The sequence below is a fragment of the Biomphalaria glabrata genome, chromosome 14 (genome assembly GCF_947242115.1).
Source record: "Biomphalaria glabrata chromosome 14, xgBioGlab47.1, whole genome shotgun sequence".
In the NCBI taxonomy this organism is placed as follows: Eukaryota; Metazoa; Mollusca; class Gastropoda; family Planorbidae; genus Biomphalaria; species Biomphalaria glabrata.
The window spans coordinates 13962870-13981652 of record NC_074724.1 but is presented as its reverse complement, the minus strand read 5'-3'; the positions used below and the strand labels follow the sequence as shown (position 1 = coordinate 13981652).

Genomic DNA, 18783 nt, shown 5'->3' with positions numbered 1-18783 from the left:
TTGTCCTCCAAGGCAAAAAAAAAAAATAAATTTTATCATATTCTGGGCCTTTACTAAATATAATGATAACTATAATAGTGTGCAAGTGAAAATAATTCGTCACGACTAACATGCTATAGAAATTTGATCTGCAAACCTATAATAAAGCGCACATGGTCAAATATGGACTACAGATTAGCTTATTCTAGTTTATTACAATAATAGCTTTATCCTTTTAACTTTATTTCAATGAAACTTGTTAAGCTGCTTCCTAGCAGAAGTAAATTGATTTGAAGGTGTAAAATAAACTGGCTTGAATTTGGTTACTCAGAATACAGAGGGGTGCACGTACATGGTCATCCATCAATTCCTGATAAGCCTAGGCTAGTCTACTACTACTGTACTTCATTCACCAGTGGAAGCACTATTTGGTTAGTTGTTAATTAAATTTTGATTGATTTGATGGTACAAAAAATGGCTACAATTTGGCTGCCCAGAATCCAGGGGGGTGCAAGTGCATTCACTTGCATCCCCTGCGGGCTCCCATGCCTGCACGAGACTTAACTTACATTTATTTTAAAAGCAAGCATTACTCACGCTTTGAACACTCTGGTCCATAATATCCACTTTTGCACACACAGGTACTGGTACCTGTATCTCTACACGGGTCATTTTTGCCGCAAATTGTAGCACAATCTAGTAAGAAATGACATGCAGTGACGCTCTAAATTACAAGAAGCGTAAGTAAAATGGGTCAAGAGATTGTCTTAATATATGACCAGAAACTTCCGAAATAAGATTAAAAGATATTTGTGTGAACATCTAAGCTGTACATCGGATGTAGGTAATTTATAACAAATTGTCAATTAATATGTAAACATTCAGAGCAGGTTTTAGGAGACTTTAAAAGAAAGAAAAGTAAGCTTTTGTGTCTTCATGACTCAATCACCACCAAGATTAAGATTTTTAACCACTACGGGAAAGAAAAGATGGGGACGTACCAGGGGCACAGGCTGCCCGCGATATGGAAGTAGATGTAAAGCCTGACTTTGGGATAGTTGGAGAGACTCGCCCACAACCGAGGCGCCTGGAGGAAGCTGGTTGGTGGACTTTGCATCATACCTTACCATAGGCAAAGATAAGATGAAAGTAAGCTTCGCGATTGTTGACGATCAGTCATGTGCTTTTGCTCGTCTGAATTATATTCACTGTATTTTACTAAACAAATATATTATTTCTTATTTCATAATGAAGTTACTCTACAGAGATAACATACAATTCAATGATGTAATGTCAATCTACTACCCATCTCCCGAGGAAACTGAAATACGTGAAGTAGAAGCCGTATATAAACGTATGTATTCACTACATTAAGGTGTAATAAACCCTTCCAACACTTGACTGTATATAACTATTTTAGATCAATTACAATAATAGTAGAACAATTAAACCTATCTGCCTCTCTCTTTCTCTTTGTCTCTCTTTTTTTTCTCTTTCGCACCTTAGAACTAAACTAATGTATCGCTGGGAAACAAAGCAACCAATAGTTTGCAAGTTATTTACAATTGTGAATAGGTGCGACGCGTCTCATGCTAGAATTTCTATTAGTAATCTACAAATGTATACATTGGATTTTTTTGTCATTTATAACTGTTTCTCACAATCGAATTCTAAAGATCCTTGATTTATATTTTCACTTAAATTCTTATACAAATCCCCCCCAAAAAAAACGAATCATGTAAAGCAGGGATGCTCAAAAATCCTGCCCGCGACGTGGTTTCATCCGGCCCGTCTAAAGGTTGACTAAATCGTACAAAATCCTCCTCCATAAAATTACCCCTTTCTAACAAAATGCTCCAAACATTTCCCATTGCATATGTGACTTGCTCTATACACCGCAACAACATTAGAGTGGCCAAGTCAAAAAGATACTGCACTCCCCTTTCGTCTCCGTATTTGTAGACAAAGCTTGAATATTAACATTTCAAGGGAATATATGAAAACAAAACTTCATTCACATCATCTAAACAAATACATCAAACTTACCGAGAGAGCAATTACTGATGTCTGTACTTCCAACGTTTAATGTTGTTTTATTCATAGGACACTTTGAACATGGTTGATTTCCAGTAAAGTTTTTATAGGTTCCATTTGGGCAAACAGAACATAACCCATTTTCACTTTGAAAAAATCCTTTGTCACAGTGAGCTGTTTTATATGGGAAGTGTGAAGTATTTTTAATTCATAGTATGTAATAAATAATCCTGTCATTTTTTTAACTATTTAAGTATCTTTGATAATTATTTTGTAATACTAAATTCTAATAACGAGTACAAAGGCAAGTGATAATTTAATAAGTTAATTCATTTCTCGAAAAAGTATAAATATATCCAAAAGAAATCTAACTGGTGTCTGCACAGGTTGTGTACCAAATATTCTTGAATGTTATTTTGGTTTTAAACATTGAGAAGGAGTCAGGTGAAAAAAGCAACCACAGATACTGTGAATTCCCATCAGCGAATATTATCAACTAGGAAACCACCACAAGAATGACAAGAAGTAGTTGTTTTCTTATCTTATACATTTCCCGGGTACGCTGTTCTGGCTCATCTTGGCACCTGGGTGGAAACGGCTACTTGAGGGGGTAGCTAGGCTAAATGAACGGCGAAACATAACTCCCGTGGGGATGCCCACGGGTTTGACGAGAGTCCACCTCTTGCTGTAAAAATGTCCCCACAAACCTGTCACACATCCATGCGCTGTTCCTCAAAGGGACCGTTACATAAATGGTGAGTCCCCAACGGTTAGCTTGGTATAACGAAGGAAAATGGCGGGGGATCCTGGTTTCCTCGGCTTTCGGCCATGTGCAGCCAAGCATGGGTCGGGGGCCAAAGACATTGGAAACAGCAATGCTTTACATAGGCATTGACTCGGGTCTCTCTCAAACAGAACTGTGTTCACAAGGGCTTTTTCTTTTTTTTTTTTACTGTTTGGAGTCCAAACAGGTTTTTTTCAAACTTAGGGCTCGAAGAGCCTTCGGCTCAGCCCTTGGACATCAACAAGATCTTATACATTAAGACCGTCATTTAATAAACAGTCGATATTTTTTTACAACTTAGTAATGAGTTGGACGCAAACATCAATAATTTCTGCTATATCAGAAAATATTAAATAAATTAAGTAATTCCTATACTCTTAAGCGAGCATTCCTATACTCTTAAGCGAGCAATTCTTGTATGTATGTATGTATGTATATATATTTTTATATATATACATTTTATTTCGGAAACGGCTGTAACGATTTTCTTTAAAATTTCAAGGTATGTGCATATTAGTGAGAAAACAATTCTCAACTTATTGGCCACATCGGGAAAACTCGAGGTCGAACGTTATATCGGTTTGAAAATGCCTCATTATCGAAAAATTAATTTTGGCTAGAATCTATATTATAAAGTAGAATGTGTGGTGTATGGATGTATGTTACTTATAGACATCAAAACCGCTTGACCAATCTTGATAAAACTAGGCATGAATGTTCCTTGGGTACCAACTTAGACCGTAGTGTATGTATTGTAGCCCTAAAACAAACTTAAGACCCTAAAAAAAAATAAAGTTGTCCGACTCTATTACAGCTATAGTATTTTATGGATCTAGGCCATGTCTACAATGTTGACATGAGAAAAGATAGAAAGGATTTAGACCTAGATCTAATTTTAAGAAATACACTTTGCGCAGATAGTTTTTTACTTTGACACATGAAAATACAAAAGAAGTTCCATTGATTTCATTATGTAATAAAATTAACCTTCAATTTTGTGTTTCAAAAGCATTTTTTACATAAATTAGTTCCTGATATCTGTGACTACAGATTTCCTGACGAACATTAAGAATTCTTTTATTAGACAATACCGTAATGAATCGCGTACTAAATATTAATTCGTTTAATTGTTTACTTTATAATCCCATCCCAAGATCTAAAACTCTAATTCAACTCTAAGATAATAAAACTTCTCTTCGCACAGATAGTTTTATACTTTAACATATAAACATATTAATTAAAGTCCATTCATTTCATATTTTGATCAAATAAACATTCAAATTTGGTTTTCTAAAGCTACATTTGTTTACGAAAGCTGCGAAGCCGAGTTAAAGGCCTAGATCTATATTCATTCATGAATCGCGTACTAAAAATTATTTCGTTTAATTGTTTACTTTATAATCCCATCCCTCGATCTAAAACTCTAATTCAACACTAAGATGAAAAAACTTCTCTTAGCACAGATAGTTTTATACTTTAACACATAAACATATTAATTAAAGTCCATTCACTTCATATTTTGATCAAATAAACATTCAAATTTGGTTTTCTAAAGCTACATTCATTTACGAAAGCTGCAAAGCCGAGTTGACATAGGCCTAGATAGATCTATAGTCATTCATGAATCGCGTACTAAATATTATTTCGTTTAATTGTTCACTTTATAATCCCATTCATTTAACAAAGCTATCGCTCTTTTCGTTTTTAATAGATAAGAATGTATCGACCTCGGGTAAACCCATTTTCGCAAAACTAAATTTATTTTCGTAGCAAAAGAGAAATAACGTGAAAGGATCATTAGCTACGTTTAACATACATCTAAATCCAAACCACTAGATTATTTAAAAGCATTTTTTACTACAGATTTTCTGGCGAACATTCTTTCATTAGACATTACCGATGATTACCCAATGGTTACACATTAACACATCTCTCTACTGAGTCTATTCCTAGGCCTAGGTCTAAAACTCCTATTGAACTCTAAGATGATAAAACTTTTTTTCGCAAAGATAGTTTTATGCTTTGACACATAAACATACTAATTATTGTCCATTCATTTCATATTTTAATCAAATCAAAATTCAAATTTATTTTTCTAAAGCATTTTTAATACATTCGTTCGCTGTTCGCTAAAGCTGCGTAGCCGTGTTTAGATAGGCCTATATTCATTCATGAAAAAAAGTTCACGCATGCTCAGCACAGAATGAACTCTATAAAAGCCAATTTTTAATTCTAGATTAGTGTAGATTTAGATCTATGTCTACCTCAAGATCTACTTTATACTTTATACACATGAACATACAAAATTTAGTCTATTCATCTCAAATTTTAATCAAATATATGTAGGCCTACAAGCAAATGTTTTAATTTGGAAAAAAAATAGATTTAACCGCCTATTAGCTATTTTGATTTGATAGCTTCATTCACACCATTTTTACTTTGACACATCCGCTTTACTTATTACTCTATTATTTCGCTTAATTGTTTACAAAACACTCTCAGTGACTATATCGAAAGTAATGCGCAAATAAAGATCCGCGGGTCGCGGGTAACATATGTCTAGTATTTTATAAATGAAAATTTTCCATGACGTAAACGGGAAAAACACTGCTTACGTCACTAGGCTTATCGCAGTACACTAAAATATTTCTTTGCAAACAAGAACGAGTTTTAAAGAACCATTAGACCTAATAAAACATTTGGGCACCATCTTACTGTAGATTGATTTATTATAGAACTATGAAAGAAAAGTAATAAAATTAAATGTGCCGATGTATAATTAGTTATTGTGTTTTAAGTGCCTAATAAATTGTTTACTCTTTAATTGCGTAGAGTGGTGTAGATACCTTTTACATTGTTGTTTATTTTGCTGGTGACCTCCTGTGACGAAACGCGTCCCCTCTCAATACAGAACTGACCAGTGCGGAACTAACCCCCCCCCCTCTTAACCACTAGTTAACATTGTATAGCCCCTTTTAACACTAAACGGACGAGTGTAGAGCACAAACATCCTATTACACCAAGGTTAGATCCAACCCCCAAATTATAGGCCTTAAACACACCTCCCAAGTTACACCCAAACGCCGAAACAAACGTACGTAGCCGTTAAGTTCAGGAACATTAAAATTGAAAGTTACGCCCCAAACGACGAAACAGAAGCACGCAACCGTAGAGTCCAGGGACATTAAATTTTGGTGTCCACGTACATCCCTTTGAGTCGACACTCCTAACGCCCAGGGCTATTCAAATCGTTTACGTCCGCTGTACCATCGAGCGATGGTCCAGCCTGATAATTGTTGCATGGTTCCGCTTTCATCCTCCTTCGCCCCCCCCCCCCCGGGTCGCGGGTTAAAGAAGTCAGGTGAGTGAGCCCCAAATGAAAAGATTGGTCCAATTTAACAATCCTAAACTCAAAAGACTCGCTAGCCATTGGATCGTCACTACTCTAAAGTACCGCTCGGGAACCTATAAAAGCCGGAGACGAAAGTTTCAGGTTAATGCCATTCTAGATCACTGAGAAGTCAGTAGACTCTCAAGTCAACGATTCATTTTGCAACTTGTGTAAGGCAAAGAGGGTGAGTCGGAAAAACTTTATCATTATTATTTAGTGTGTCTTCGCCTGTAACATTTATGTTCATGTATCATTACCATGTTAATACTTGTTGCTTCCAAATATTATATTTGTAAATCTCTATGAACATGTGTTCCTTAATAACTCGTCAATGTTGACTGTATTCCCAACGGTGGACATCCACCTTACAATTTAGTTAATCCTAATATTTATTTATGCATTTGTTATCCGTATTCATCTGGACCTACTCACGTCTAGATTATTTCCTTGCCTGTGCATATGTACCTGTATATGTGCACATATATATACATTATAATTATGCTTGTTTTTGTTATGCACATACTGTTCTGTTGCCATGCATCCTTAGGCCCGAGAATCAGGCTCGCATGTCTACCCCCTCCCCCTTTCTTCTTGTCACGGTCCTGCGGTCACGAGCGACCGCGGACTTGTTTACCTGTTGGTCAATGAGGTCACGGGGGCTACAACCCTGTAATATGGTCCCCTTGTTTCCCTTTTCGTTTACGCCCCTGCCTTGTACATTGATATGTGTATTCGTAATATTGTTATTATATCATTTGTATAGCAATTATTACCAGACTTAGTAAAATGTCGTTAACATGTATCTTAGTTAGTCTGAGGGAGACGCTCCTACCAAGGATGCGCCCCTCGCCAACCAGCCTGTATGGTTTAATAATTCAGGCTCCTCTCATGTCTCATTTCATAGCCTCCTACGCCAGGGCTGGCGTGTTTGGTTGCCTGAAGGCAGACCTCAGCAGCTCTCCACACATTCCCGTTGAGGGTGAGTCACTCATCACCCTCGACCCGAACCGAAGGCATTCCAGGCTGAGGTCCCAGGACCAGTCTGCATCTACTACGGGAGTAAGCCCAACGAGTGGCATCCTCATATTCATCACACTAGTGCCTGCCTACCTGCAGGGCACCAGCAACTGGCTACAGCACAACGGAGCTTCAACTTACCCCACCCCAAAGGAGAACCTTGAATAACAGATAAGTGAGAGACGGTCGAATAAGCAAACCATACACGAATATTTATGAGTAACATCCCAGTGATGATATTATCTTAAACGTCATCATAAAGTCCTAAATCATTCTGTAATCCCCCCTTTTAATTGTATTTCCTCTTAATTAATCTTTATTAAATATTTGTTCTTTTACGAAATCATTAAGCTTTGCGTTTTGCTTGTGCCTGTCTATGTGCCTATATAATACCAACAAAATATTTACCACGTTGTGGCTCTAAGACTTTACCCCTAGAAGTCGCAGGCCATCGTCCCCATCGGGAAGTGCAAACGAACTGATAGGCGGACTTATTCCACCACACCTCCAGCTGTCTCGTCCTGAGGCCGCATGCAACCAGGTGCTCTCTTCTATGTCAGCTAAGGCAAGTTGACGCCTAAACTGGTCTTTTAAGCGTTACGGTGTTACGTCGACCACTTTTTAGCTCACCAAAAAAGACTGCCTTTGGCATACGTTCGTCTGAGATTCGTCTCCCATACAGGATCCTGCTCTGTCCAGCGTAACTGTCGGACTTAAAAAATTCCCTCTATACAAAGGCCCCGGATACACATTTGAGACCAAAAGAAAATCTGCTGCCGAGGACAGACGCAGACGTTAAAAGAAAACCTTAGTCGAGCACCGCGGACATTGGTTATGCTTGCACTGGATGTGTCAAAATATTTAGGTCACAGCTGCAATCCTCATTAATTTTCGGACTCGAAGACAAGCCTCATTATTATTTTGCTGGTGAATTATTACCATGTTTTCATGCTTTGGTGTCCACTGTCCTGTACCAAAACAAAGGAAATGGTCATAACACAGCTTCTCTACGCCTTACTTGCTCACACTAAACATGATATCCATCTAGCGGTCAACAAGTTTGCGTACGCTGCAGCCTCTTATCATTTAATTATAAACCTCGGTAAATAGCTTGGAGTTAGGGCGTGTTTACGGAAGGCCAAGGAGAGATCTGAATGGAGAGATCTGTAAAAGCGGGCCATATGCCTCCACGGGCTGTAGCACCACTGGGATGGATGGATGGATGACAAAAGCCGTATGAACTTCTTATAGTCCGACAGTCAGGCTGGGCAGGGCACGTATCCTGTATGGGGGACGAACATATTTTTCGGCGTAACAGAGGTGCCCCGCGGAAACGTTTCTTTAGAAAACTAATGCAATGATAAAAGTCTATTAAGAAGAAATTTGCCATTTTACTTTGTCACAAAGTGCCTGCTTTACCCTATAACGTAGAGATTTGCGTCACTTGATGTTTCGTACTAAATCCATAATAATTATATACTAATTCCATAATTAAATGTCTGAACGTTACCATCTGAGAAGTAAACACTGCAAAGACTTTCTTCTAAGCCAGTAATAGTAGGCCTACAATAGTTTTACGCAAAAGATGGATTGTAAAACTATAAGACGGATATAAGCTGTGGTTTGTCTAGACTGTAGAAGGACTTATTTAAGAGACTTTAAATTTAATCACCATGTACAATTACATTTAGAACTAACAGAACACTAAAGCAACTCTTTAGATTACTAGTCTTTATCTGATCGTTCATTTTCGTAATTACAACAATAGCTCAATAGTTTCATTCGACAGAAGCAATGTAAAACGTTAAGACATGAGCTGTGGTTTTCTATAGGCCTACTGTTGGGGGACTTTCTATTCTAATCGACATGTACAATTACATTGAGAACTGACAGAACGAAAAAGCAACTCTTCGGATTGATGGTCTTACCCGATCGTTCATTTTCGTAATTACAACAATATTCCCAAAACGACTTCGGTTATATATCCTTCCTTAACAAATTATTCATCCGAGCGAGGCTCGGTCACCTGATATTAATAATATTATGCTTATAGCATGCTCAGAGCGCTGTGGTGCAATCTCATTTGTGGACAAGTTAGGGGGTTAAGGGGTATCTGTGAGAAGGTTTTCCGTGCTGCCTTTAGGCGCTCAGTAAAAACAACTGTGCTCGAGTCAAGTGACGAACCTCGAGCCCCATACTCGACCACTCTTCCCAATCTCATTTGTGGACCAGTAGGTGGAAGGAAATCTCTGCAAAATAAGGTTTTCCGTGCTGCTGCTAAGTAAACACAAATCTGTAGTCGGGTGTCGAACCTCGAGCCCCATTCATAGACAGCCAAGCCAAGTTAAAGCGTACTTGGCCTCTCGACCACGCTTCCCACTAAGGAACTAAAAAAGAAAATAAGTATTCAATTATCTTTCTATTAGCCAGTGGAACACAGTGGAACAGTGGGCCCGTGTTCCAAAATATTTGGATTAAAACCCAGCATCGCGAGGTGACTGATTTAGTGGGTAAGTAAACAAACACAAATAAGTAATATCCTTTTTCGGTACATTTACCATAAGACAGCGGTTCTAACCTTTTAAGCTCGGCGACCCCTTTTAACACCCCCCACTCTGCGCGACCCCCTCCCCTCCCGCACACTCACACAGCACTAGAAGAGTAGACAAAAACAATCCATTTATTCGATGGTCTTTGGCGACCCCTGGCAAATCGTCAATCGACCCCCAAGGGGGTCGCGAACCACAAGTTGAGAACCCCTGCCATAAGACATACCAAGGCAATGATCGCAAATGTTAAAACAAAATTAAATAATTATTCACCGTGATTCGAACCCAGGACCTCAGCTTCGAAAGCAAACCGCTTAATCACTCAACCACCTAAAATCCCCCCTGCAAAAAACATGACCGATCTGTTTAGATTGCGGTCGCAGCCCTATACACCGATCAATGTGGGAGGAACTAACTCTAAGTCAAAATGGCAAGAATAAAAAATTCATATAATATGTAATTTAAAAAAATATTATCGTTTTAGCTTAGTTTATAGTTTATGCTGTTTTTTGTTTAGTTGTTATTTTAAACCACATCTACTAATATAATAATTGCCAATACCACAGACTTGACACAAAGTTAACATTGTTTGACATTATAACTGTTAGATTTTGTTACTACTATATACAAACCTCTGAACAGAATTGAACGATTTAAACATGTTTCACATAATTAAACAAAAGTTTTATAATTTATTTTTCTCCACTATACACGTGTACACTTATAAAACACATCTGTGTGTAAGACTATAAAACATTGATAGAAGCTATTATGTAGTTTTATATCCATTGATAAGCAGTAAATAGATTTAACATTAATTTACTAAAATTGCCTTTTGCCATTGTATCTATTTCTTAACTAGTGAAGTTTCTCGCTCAAAGAAAAAAAAAACACAGCAAATGAAGCCAACCTGTTTCTTTTGAATTAATCGGAACTTCTAGATTGACTCTTTAATATCGATGTTAACAAAAGTGCAATGATTTTTTTTTCACTTGGGTGGTGTCATCCCCATGGACCCCTATTGGTTTTGAGCCTAAGCGCAATGAACCCTTTTGCGCCATATTGCTAAGCCTCAGTGTATGGGTTCTTATAATCGTTGGTAATAAAACTCCATCGTGCTAAGGGATGCTACTCCACTGCATTAATGAAGGATAGAAAACACCAACAACAAATCTGCCTCTTAAGTCAAATTCAAGTCAATTGAAAACTGATTCTTTCCCCAGTTTATCTTTTCACAATAATTGTAAACCTTCTGTATCAATAAACATTATAGAACATTGTATTCTGTCTGTGCTTCCAACGTAAAATGTTGTTTTATGTGCTGGACATTGTGAACATTGATGATTTCCACGATCAATTTTGGCCACATGACACCCTCGTTAACCATGGGCCACAGAAACAGATGACCTTTACAATATTTGCCCTATAGACCACAAGGTCTGAAATGGGAACTTTATTATCAACTAGGAAACCACCACAACAATGAAAAGAAGTAAGTAAAACCGTTGTTTTCAACAGTTGACATTTTTTCAAAACTTCGCTTTGTGCTAGAGCAGAACATATAAACATTGGAAAAGTCGAGGAGATTGTTATTCTAAAATATTTATAGAAACCAGTGATTCCCAAAATGGTCTATATTCTATATAGTTCCCCTAGGGTCTACGAAGACCTCCAAGGGGTCTACGAAATGGAAAAAAAAATAAATTGGGGGTCTATAAGATGTCCACAGGGGTCTACGATAATGAACTTCACTTTAAGTAGCTCGTGACTTTAATTTTCACATCCCATTAATGTAATTATTTCATAAAGTAATATATGATTTCTACCTTATTTATAAATATTTATCCTGCTATTCAAGCGAAAAATTATTGTATTTAATGTCAATACTTATTTGAATAGCTTGATTTTGTCTACACGTAACTAATGTTAAACAAAAAGAAATGTAGATTGTAGAGCGTTGATTATTTAAAGTTGGGCTTGATTCCTTCCTTTTTCAAACGAGCGGTTGTTTAACGAGCCTTTTTTTTATGACAATATGAAACCAATTACGCTGGAGCATCATTAAGACGATGCCACACTGAGATAAAAAGATAAAGGTTTAAAAAACTTTCGATCAATCAAAATAAAGTTTAGAATAGACCCACAAAAGCTGTCATCAACATCATATAGAGAATTGGGCGGCAAGCTGTCTACAGAAAGATCTGTCACTGGCAATGTCTGAAGCCTCCTCCCACCTGGTGTCCACTGTTCTGAGGTCCTCCATGAAGGTGTGTCGCCAAGTAATACGATGACGTCCCTGTTTGCGCTTTCCTCGTTTTGGCTTTCATGTTATCGCAACTCTTGGTGTGCGTAATTCATTTTGACGTAGAACATGTCCCGCAAACCTCATGCGACGCTCAGTCACAACCTCACTAAGTGTTCGACTCCCAGTTCGGCATAGGATTTCCTTGTTTGAGACCCTATCTATGTAACTGACTCCCAAAATCCGTCTCAGCCATTTTTGTTGAGCCACATTTAGTCTTTTCTCAATTTTGACAGATGACTTCCATGTCTCACGTGCATATGAAGCAGTTGGAATGATGATTGTGTTGAGAAGGTGTATTTTTGTCTCGAGTCCAATGGCTTGGGTAGTCCAAATAGGCTGCAGCCTTTGGAAAATGCTCCCTGCCTTTCCTATTCGGCACGCTACATCATGGTAAGCATCTCCATCATTTGTTATGATGCTGCCAAGGTACGTGAACTTGTCCAGCTCTTCAAGCTTTGACTCGCCAAGTCTGACCGGGACACCCTTTGCCTTATATCCCACTCGCATAATTTTAGTCTTGTGCACGTTTATGCGGAGGCCAATTTTGGGGGCCTCTCTGTCTAGGCTCTCCGTCATTTCTTGAATGCATTTATTTGTAGCCCCGAGTAGTCCAACCTCATAAGCAAAGTCCAAGTCCGTCAATCGGAGTTGTTCACGCCATGGAATACCAAAGGCAGTATGGTTCATTTGCTCTCCTCATTATGTAGTCGATGGCTAGGAGGAAAAGGAAGGGAAATAAGATGCACACCTGTCTCACACCTGTCTCGATTGTAAAAAACTCTGTTGTTCCCTCTTCTGTTTTAATGCAGCAACTAGACTGACTGTAAAGGTGTCGTAGGATCTGGACGAATTTTTCTGGGATGCCGTATTCTCTAACTATTTTCCATAGTGATTCTCGGTGGACACTATCAAACGCTTTTTTGAAGTCCACGAAACTGATCAATAGCCGTTGTTGGTACTCAAGACTTTGTTCTATGATATTTTGTAGAACGAAAATCTGCTCTGTACATGATCTGCCTCTTCGGAAACCTGCTTGTTCTTCTCTGAGCCTTTCATCTACAGACTGTTGAAGCCGTCTCAACAAGACAGTGCTGAAAACTTTGCCCGGGACAGAGAGGAGAATAATGCCCCTCCAGTTGTTGCAGTCTGCCAAGTTGCCATTTTTTGGAAGCTTTACAATCACTCCCTTTTGCCAGTCCTCTGGAACTTTTGAAGTTCGCCAACAGAGATTTAAGAGATCAGCCATTCTGTTAACAATGCACTGTCCCCCATATTTTAGCATTTCTGCTGATATCATGTCTAGCCCTGGTTCTTTGTTATTCTTTAGCACTGCAATGGCCATGGTAATCTCCTCAGCAGTTATTGGGTCTGTCTTGACCTTGAGATCATTGTCTGGAGAGGGGTCCTTGAATATGTAAGTTAGGCCTGGCGACGGTTGGTCCAAAGCTTACCGTATTAGGCGCCAGTTACTCGCCTTAGCCTCTTCTGTTAGTGAAAACAGTTCCTCGGTCTCAATATTTGAGCCACATGTGAAAGATCAAGAAATTCACGAGAAACTGCTCTTTGTGAAACCTTTTACAATAAATCTTGGGAAGCGTGGTCGAGAGGCCAAGTGCGCTTGAACAAGTTGCAAGGCTAATGAGTACCTCCTGCACAGTTCCGCGATCCCAATATTTGAGCCACATGTGAAAGATCAAGAAATACACGAGAAACTGCTCTTTGTGAAACCTTTTACAATGAATCTTGGGAAGCGTGGTCGAGAGGCCAAGTGCGCTTGAACATGGCTTGGCCTGGCTACCTAGAAGGGGGCTCGAGGTTCGACACCCGACTCGGTCAGAATTCTGTTTACTGAGTGCCTCAGTAGCGCTATATAAAAGCTATAATAATAATCTTAAGGTTAATTAATTAATTAATATTTTATGTTTGAAGGACTACTTCATGTAAAAACACATTTCTATATGAAATGTAGTATCCATAGCAACGGATGAAAACAAAAATGTCCAGTGTGTTTGGTGATTCCAGTAATACATAAAAATTGATATTTTAATTGCTTTAGAGTAGAACTTTATAAATAAAAAAGATAGATCTTTCTAACTTGAAATGAATCTTTAAATTACTTGTTCACTTTTCGATTTCCTACAGTTAGAAAGTAGTGTTTAAAAAAAAGTAGTTAATGAATGAGCAAAAACAACAAAAAAAAAAAGTTAGGCAGGGGGTCTACTGTAAACCACAAAACAAAGCAAGGGGTCTATGAGACAAAAATGTTTGGGAACCACTGATATAAACCATTGCAAGTTACCAGAGAGCCTGGTTGAAGAAGAGTGTAATAGGACCCTTCCTTACCGCAAATATATCTTAGTAAGACACCATTTCAGAGTTTGGACAAAAATGTATGGCACCTGTATCGGTACATTTATTAAAAGTCATACCAATGCAAGCATTGTATTCTTTTTTATTAAGTAAAGTCGTTACTATTAATTTAATTAGGAATGTATACAAATCTTGAAACTCACATTTTGTAAAACTTTCTTACTAAAATTAATCAAATGAATAAACACTTTTTGTATGACTTCTTTTTTCTCATTATACACATTTACGTAATGAAAATACCGTCTACGTATGTGCCGTTAAACATTGATAACAATGTTTAACTGTTAATTTTATGTTCATAAACTAAACTTGCTTTTTTTTTTTGGTCTTCTAAGTAGCAAATTTAGAAATCAATGCAGTTATTTTTTTAAAACTTTTTGCTTGTTTAACAGAAATATTCGCAAGTTACGCCATACTGATCTGCGTTAAATAACTTTTTAACAAATTTTTTATCGAATCTTCGAAATTGACTTTTTAAAAATTAGTTTTTACTAAATTGCAATGAGCTTGTATCTCTTTCATGTCACCCAAGTTCATGTTGGGTCCGAACTTATGTAATGAGCTCCTTCCCAGCATAGTTGCTATGGAACAGGTAGTTAAATCCAAAATGGTCGTGGTCCCTGGTTTATTGAACCCCCTCACGGTATGGATGCCACGCGACTGAATAGAAAGCACAAATAAGATCGACCTCTAAAATCATATTCGATTAAAGAGAAAACCAAATTTGTTGGAATTATTTTCCAATAAGAACGACGTGTTATTTTTTTGAATAAATTAGTAATCGATGTTCTTTGAAAACCAACTTACTTATAGAACAATTTCGTTGGTCTGTGCTTCCAAAATTAAATGTTGTTTTGTTTCCTGGACAAGGTGTACATGGTTGATTTCCAGGAGAACTTTTATAAGTTCCATTTGCACAATCAACGCAGGTAATGTTGTCAGTTGTAGATGTCCCGCGATCACAGAATGCTATTTTGTTATAGAAAGAATGTCAGATTAAACCTTTTTACAGAAAAATCTTTTTCTGATATACTGGATTAAATAAAAATAAAAGCGATCTAGGCAAGACGTCCAATTGAAATATTCAAATACTACAACTAGAGCTGAATACAGATTTTCATAAAAAAGGAGGAGAAAAAAAGAAAGAGAACAAGAGAAAGAAAACAGGGAGAGAGAGAGAGAGAGAGAGAGAGAGAGAGAAACAGACAATTTTAGAGTCTCGCTTAGTTTTAAGTGATATGTAGTTGGGAAACAAGCAATAATATTTTATATTGTAAGAAAAATTTTATGACCACTAATGGTCAATGCATTTTGAATACCATCTTCATGAGTTGCCTAAGAGTGTCAAATGCATTCCATGTTGTGATTGTTACAGGAATATTTATACTTAGTTTTTAAACATTAAATATGTATTTTTGACCGAAAGACAAAACCTCTTAGATACCTATGGTGCTTGCCATGGAATCCCAAAGCGAGCAAACTTTGGCTGGTAAAGTACAAAAAGGTATCCAGATCCCCTTTACCCACAAGTCTATACAAGAAATAGAACCATTGCGCACTATGCATGATTTATGCAAAAATAAAATACAAATTAATCGCATTAATTTTTTTTTGGTATGAGTAATTAGTTTTGTAGTTAAAAAGAATTGTTAATATTTATATTTTTATGTTTTTAATTATTTCTGTGTCTAATTATTTCTGTTTCTAATTATTTCTGTGTCTAATTATTTCTGTTTCTAATTATTTCTGTTTTTAATTATTTCTGTGTCTAATTATTTCTGTGTCTAATTATTTCTGTGTCTAATTATTTCTGTGTCTAATTATTTCTGTGTCTAATTATTTCTGTGTCTAATTATTTCTGTGTCTAATTATTTCTGTGTCTAATTATTTCTGTGTCTAATTATTTCTGTGTCTAATTATTTCTGTGTCTAATTATTTCTGTTTCTAATTATTTCTGTGTCTAATTATTTCTGTGTCTAATTATTTCTGTGTCTAATTATTTCTGTGTCTAATTATTTCTGTGTCTAATTATTTCTGTGTCTAATTATTTCTGTGTCTAATTATTTCTGTGTCTAATTATTTCTGTGTCTAATTATTTCTGTGTCTAATTATTTCTGTGTCTAATTATTTCTGTTTCTAAATATTATATAAAAAATAAAAACTGACTTGAATTGCAACTTTCCCTGCTGTTACTTCCTTCAGTTAACGTTGTTTTGTGTTTTGGACATTGCGTACATCTGTTATTTCCAGTCGTCTCTTTATAAGTACCTTTGTAACACTTATAACAAGTAATGTTGTCAGAGGTAAAGAATCCTGGACCACAGAATGCTGTTTTATGATGTAATAAAGCGAGTTATTCCTCAAAAGTCATCTATAAATCCATATAAAAAAAGGCAATGTTTGTGGTGAAGATGAGCTACAAAATAATAATATATTGCATTGTTCAGAAGTAAACCAAATACAAACTGTTTTTCTATCTTCTAAAACTTACTAATTGTACAATTTGAGTCCGACGTAGAACCTTTTCCTAATGTTATTTTGTTAATAGGACACTTTGTACAGTTAGTATTTCCATTTGTGTCTTTGTAGAAGCCAATATCACAATCAGAGCAATTATAATCCTTGTATTCTTGTCCAACGGCGCATACATCTGAAAAGTTTGTTTTTTTAATTTGACATAAAACATTAGTTTACTAAGTCTTAACTTCATAATATCGATTTTAAATTTGAGAGAAGATAAAGACATTGTCTTTAATTCCTAAAACTATGGATGTGTATTTCACATGGCAACGAAAACCAATTTGCGACCTTTATATATCGCAACATGTTAAGCAATAGCTAAACCTGCAAACTCTTTGGGGGGTCAAATTACCATTTGATGGGGGTCGCCTAAAACCTAGGAAGTAATGCTTTCTTTTTAAAGTATACATTTTTTTATATATTGCTAATTTTTGTTAAGGATAAAATGTTGCATAAACAGAATCTTCGTCTTTGATCTCGTTCTCATTCTTATGTTGGAACGTTCTGATGACTAGAAGAATATATGAGATGAACTTGCGCAATGGTTTCCGAATCAGAGAGCTCTCCATGCAGTTTTCTCTCATAGTAGTATTTTGGGGCTAGTGTCTTAATCAGATCTCTTGGTAAAAAATACAGTTTTGAAGGACATGGTCAACATTCTCTGGTTACTCTCTACATGGGAAGATTTCATTGATTCCAATTTTGAGCTTCCGGAACATATGTTGTCTCATTATGATGTGTCTGGTTCTGAGCAGGCGTCAACTTTCTTTTGATCCGGATGAGAGTTTGTTAATTTTTCTTTAATTCTATTCACTATTAGTTTCTACATTTCTTCTGAAGCATAATCAGAATGATTTCTAACATTTTTATTGTCGTATAATTAATATTTCAAACAGATTAAATCATAGATAGTATTTCTAGGTAGAAATAAGTTGCTCGTCGTCATTTAGTTTAAGAAGTTTAATTGTTTCGCCAGTGTTGAATGGCCCATGTTTTTAAAAGGTGATATTCTCATTAAAGAACAAAAAATAAAAGTATAATATTTTATATAATGTCTACGAAAGTTTTTCGCCAAAGTAAAAATTGACACACACATAAAAAGTTTCAATCACAGACCTATATATACTATATCTAGACTGGAGATGGAGATTTTCCTAACACCACAAAAAATGTCATGAAAATTTTTTAGAAAGTTGGATCAAGGCGTTTTTTTTGTAAAGTAGCTAAAAGAAGTCAAGTTTTTTTTTCAACCCTAACCTATGTAAAATATAATTTAATTTTTAGATCTAGATCTAGTAATTGAACATCAAAAAATAATAGTACTCTCGTCTCATAATTATTATTTTGCAATTTTTAGATACATAATCTAGAAAGATCGAGGTAATCAATCTATTTAAATGTACATAAGATGATTTAAATCAACATGAATTATTTTCATCTAGGATTTTTGAAACATTATCCCAATATGTTGCTGAAATTAGATCTTTGTAATTGTTTTTGTTACACGTATTGTAAATGTGTTGAAGAAGATTAAGTGTGCTACTTTAATGGTCATACTACTGAAGAAGAAATATCCAACTGTATCATTCATTACATAATTAGTCAAATGATACGATAGCTTGAAAGAATATATATTTGTACAGATTATGCTAGAGGTGAATACAAAGCCGTGTTGGTATGAATCGCTAGTGGCGTCACTAGAGTCGGCGTCACCCGGTGCGGTCAATTCGGGTGTCAACACCCCTGTCCCCACTCAACAAAATTTCGTGGTTTTTTTTGTCTGTTGTGAAATAATACACATGATTTAGAATTAACTGCTACTATCTGAATAGAT

The 18783-nt window shown here is 36.4% G+C and overlaps 1 protein-coding gene across 5 annotated transcripts in view; it reads right to left on the bottom strand.

Annotated features, from left to right (window-relative positions):
• Positions 1 to 18783, bottom strand: part of LOC106073342 (sushi, von Willebrand factor type A, EGF and pentraxin domain-containing protein 1-like) — a 75230-nt gene that overhangs the window by 33092 nt on the left and 23355 nt on the right. For 4 of the 5 annotated variants that reach the window (XM_056010706.1, XM_056010711.1, XM_056010708.1 and 1 more), the window contains 5 exons: positions 16921 to 17079; positions 16596 to 16757; positions 15237 to 15398; positions 2026 to 2187; positions 577 to 675 (listed from right to left, as the gene is read on the bottom strand). In XM_056010706.1, the coding sequence (XP_055866681.1) occupies positions 577 to 675; positions 2026 to 2187; positions 15237 to 15398; positions 16596 to 16757; positions 16921 to 17079 (744 nt within the window). The remainder of the gene's footprint in view (positions 1 to 576; positions 676 to 2025; positions 2188 to 15236; positions 15399 to 16595; positions 16758 to 16920; positions 17080 to 18783) is intronic. The other variant, XM_056010710.1, reaches the window with a different exon arrangement.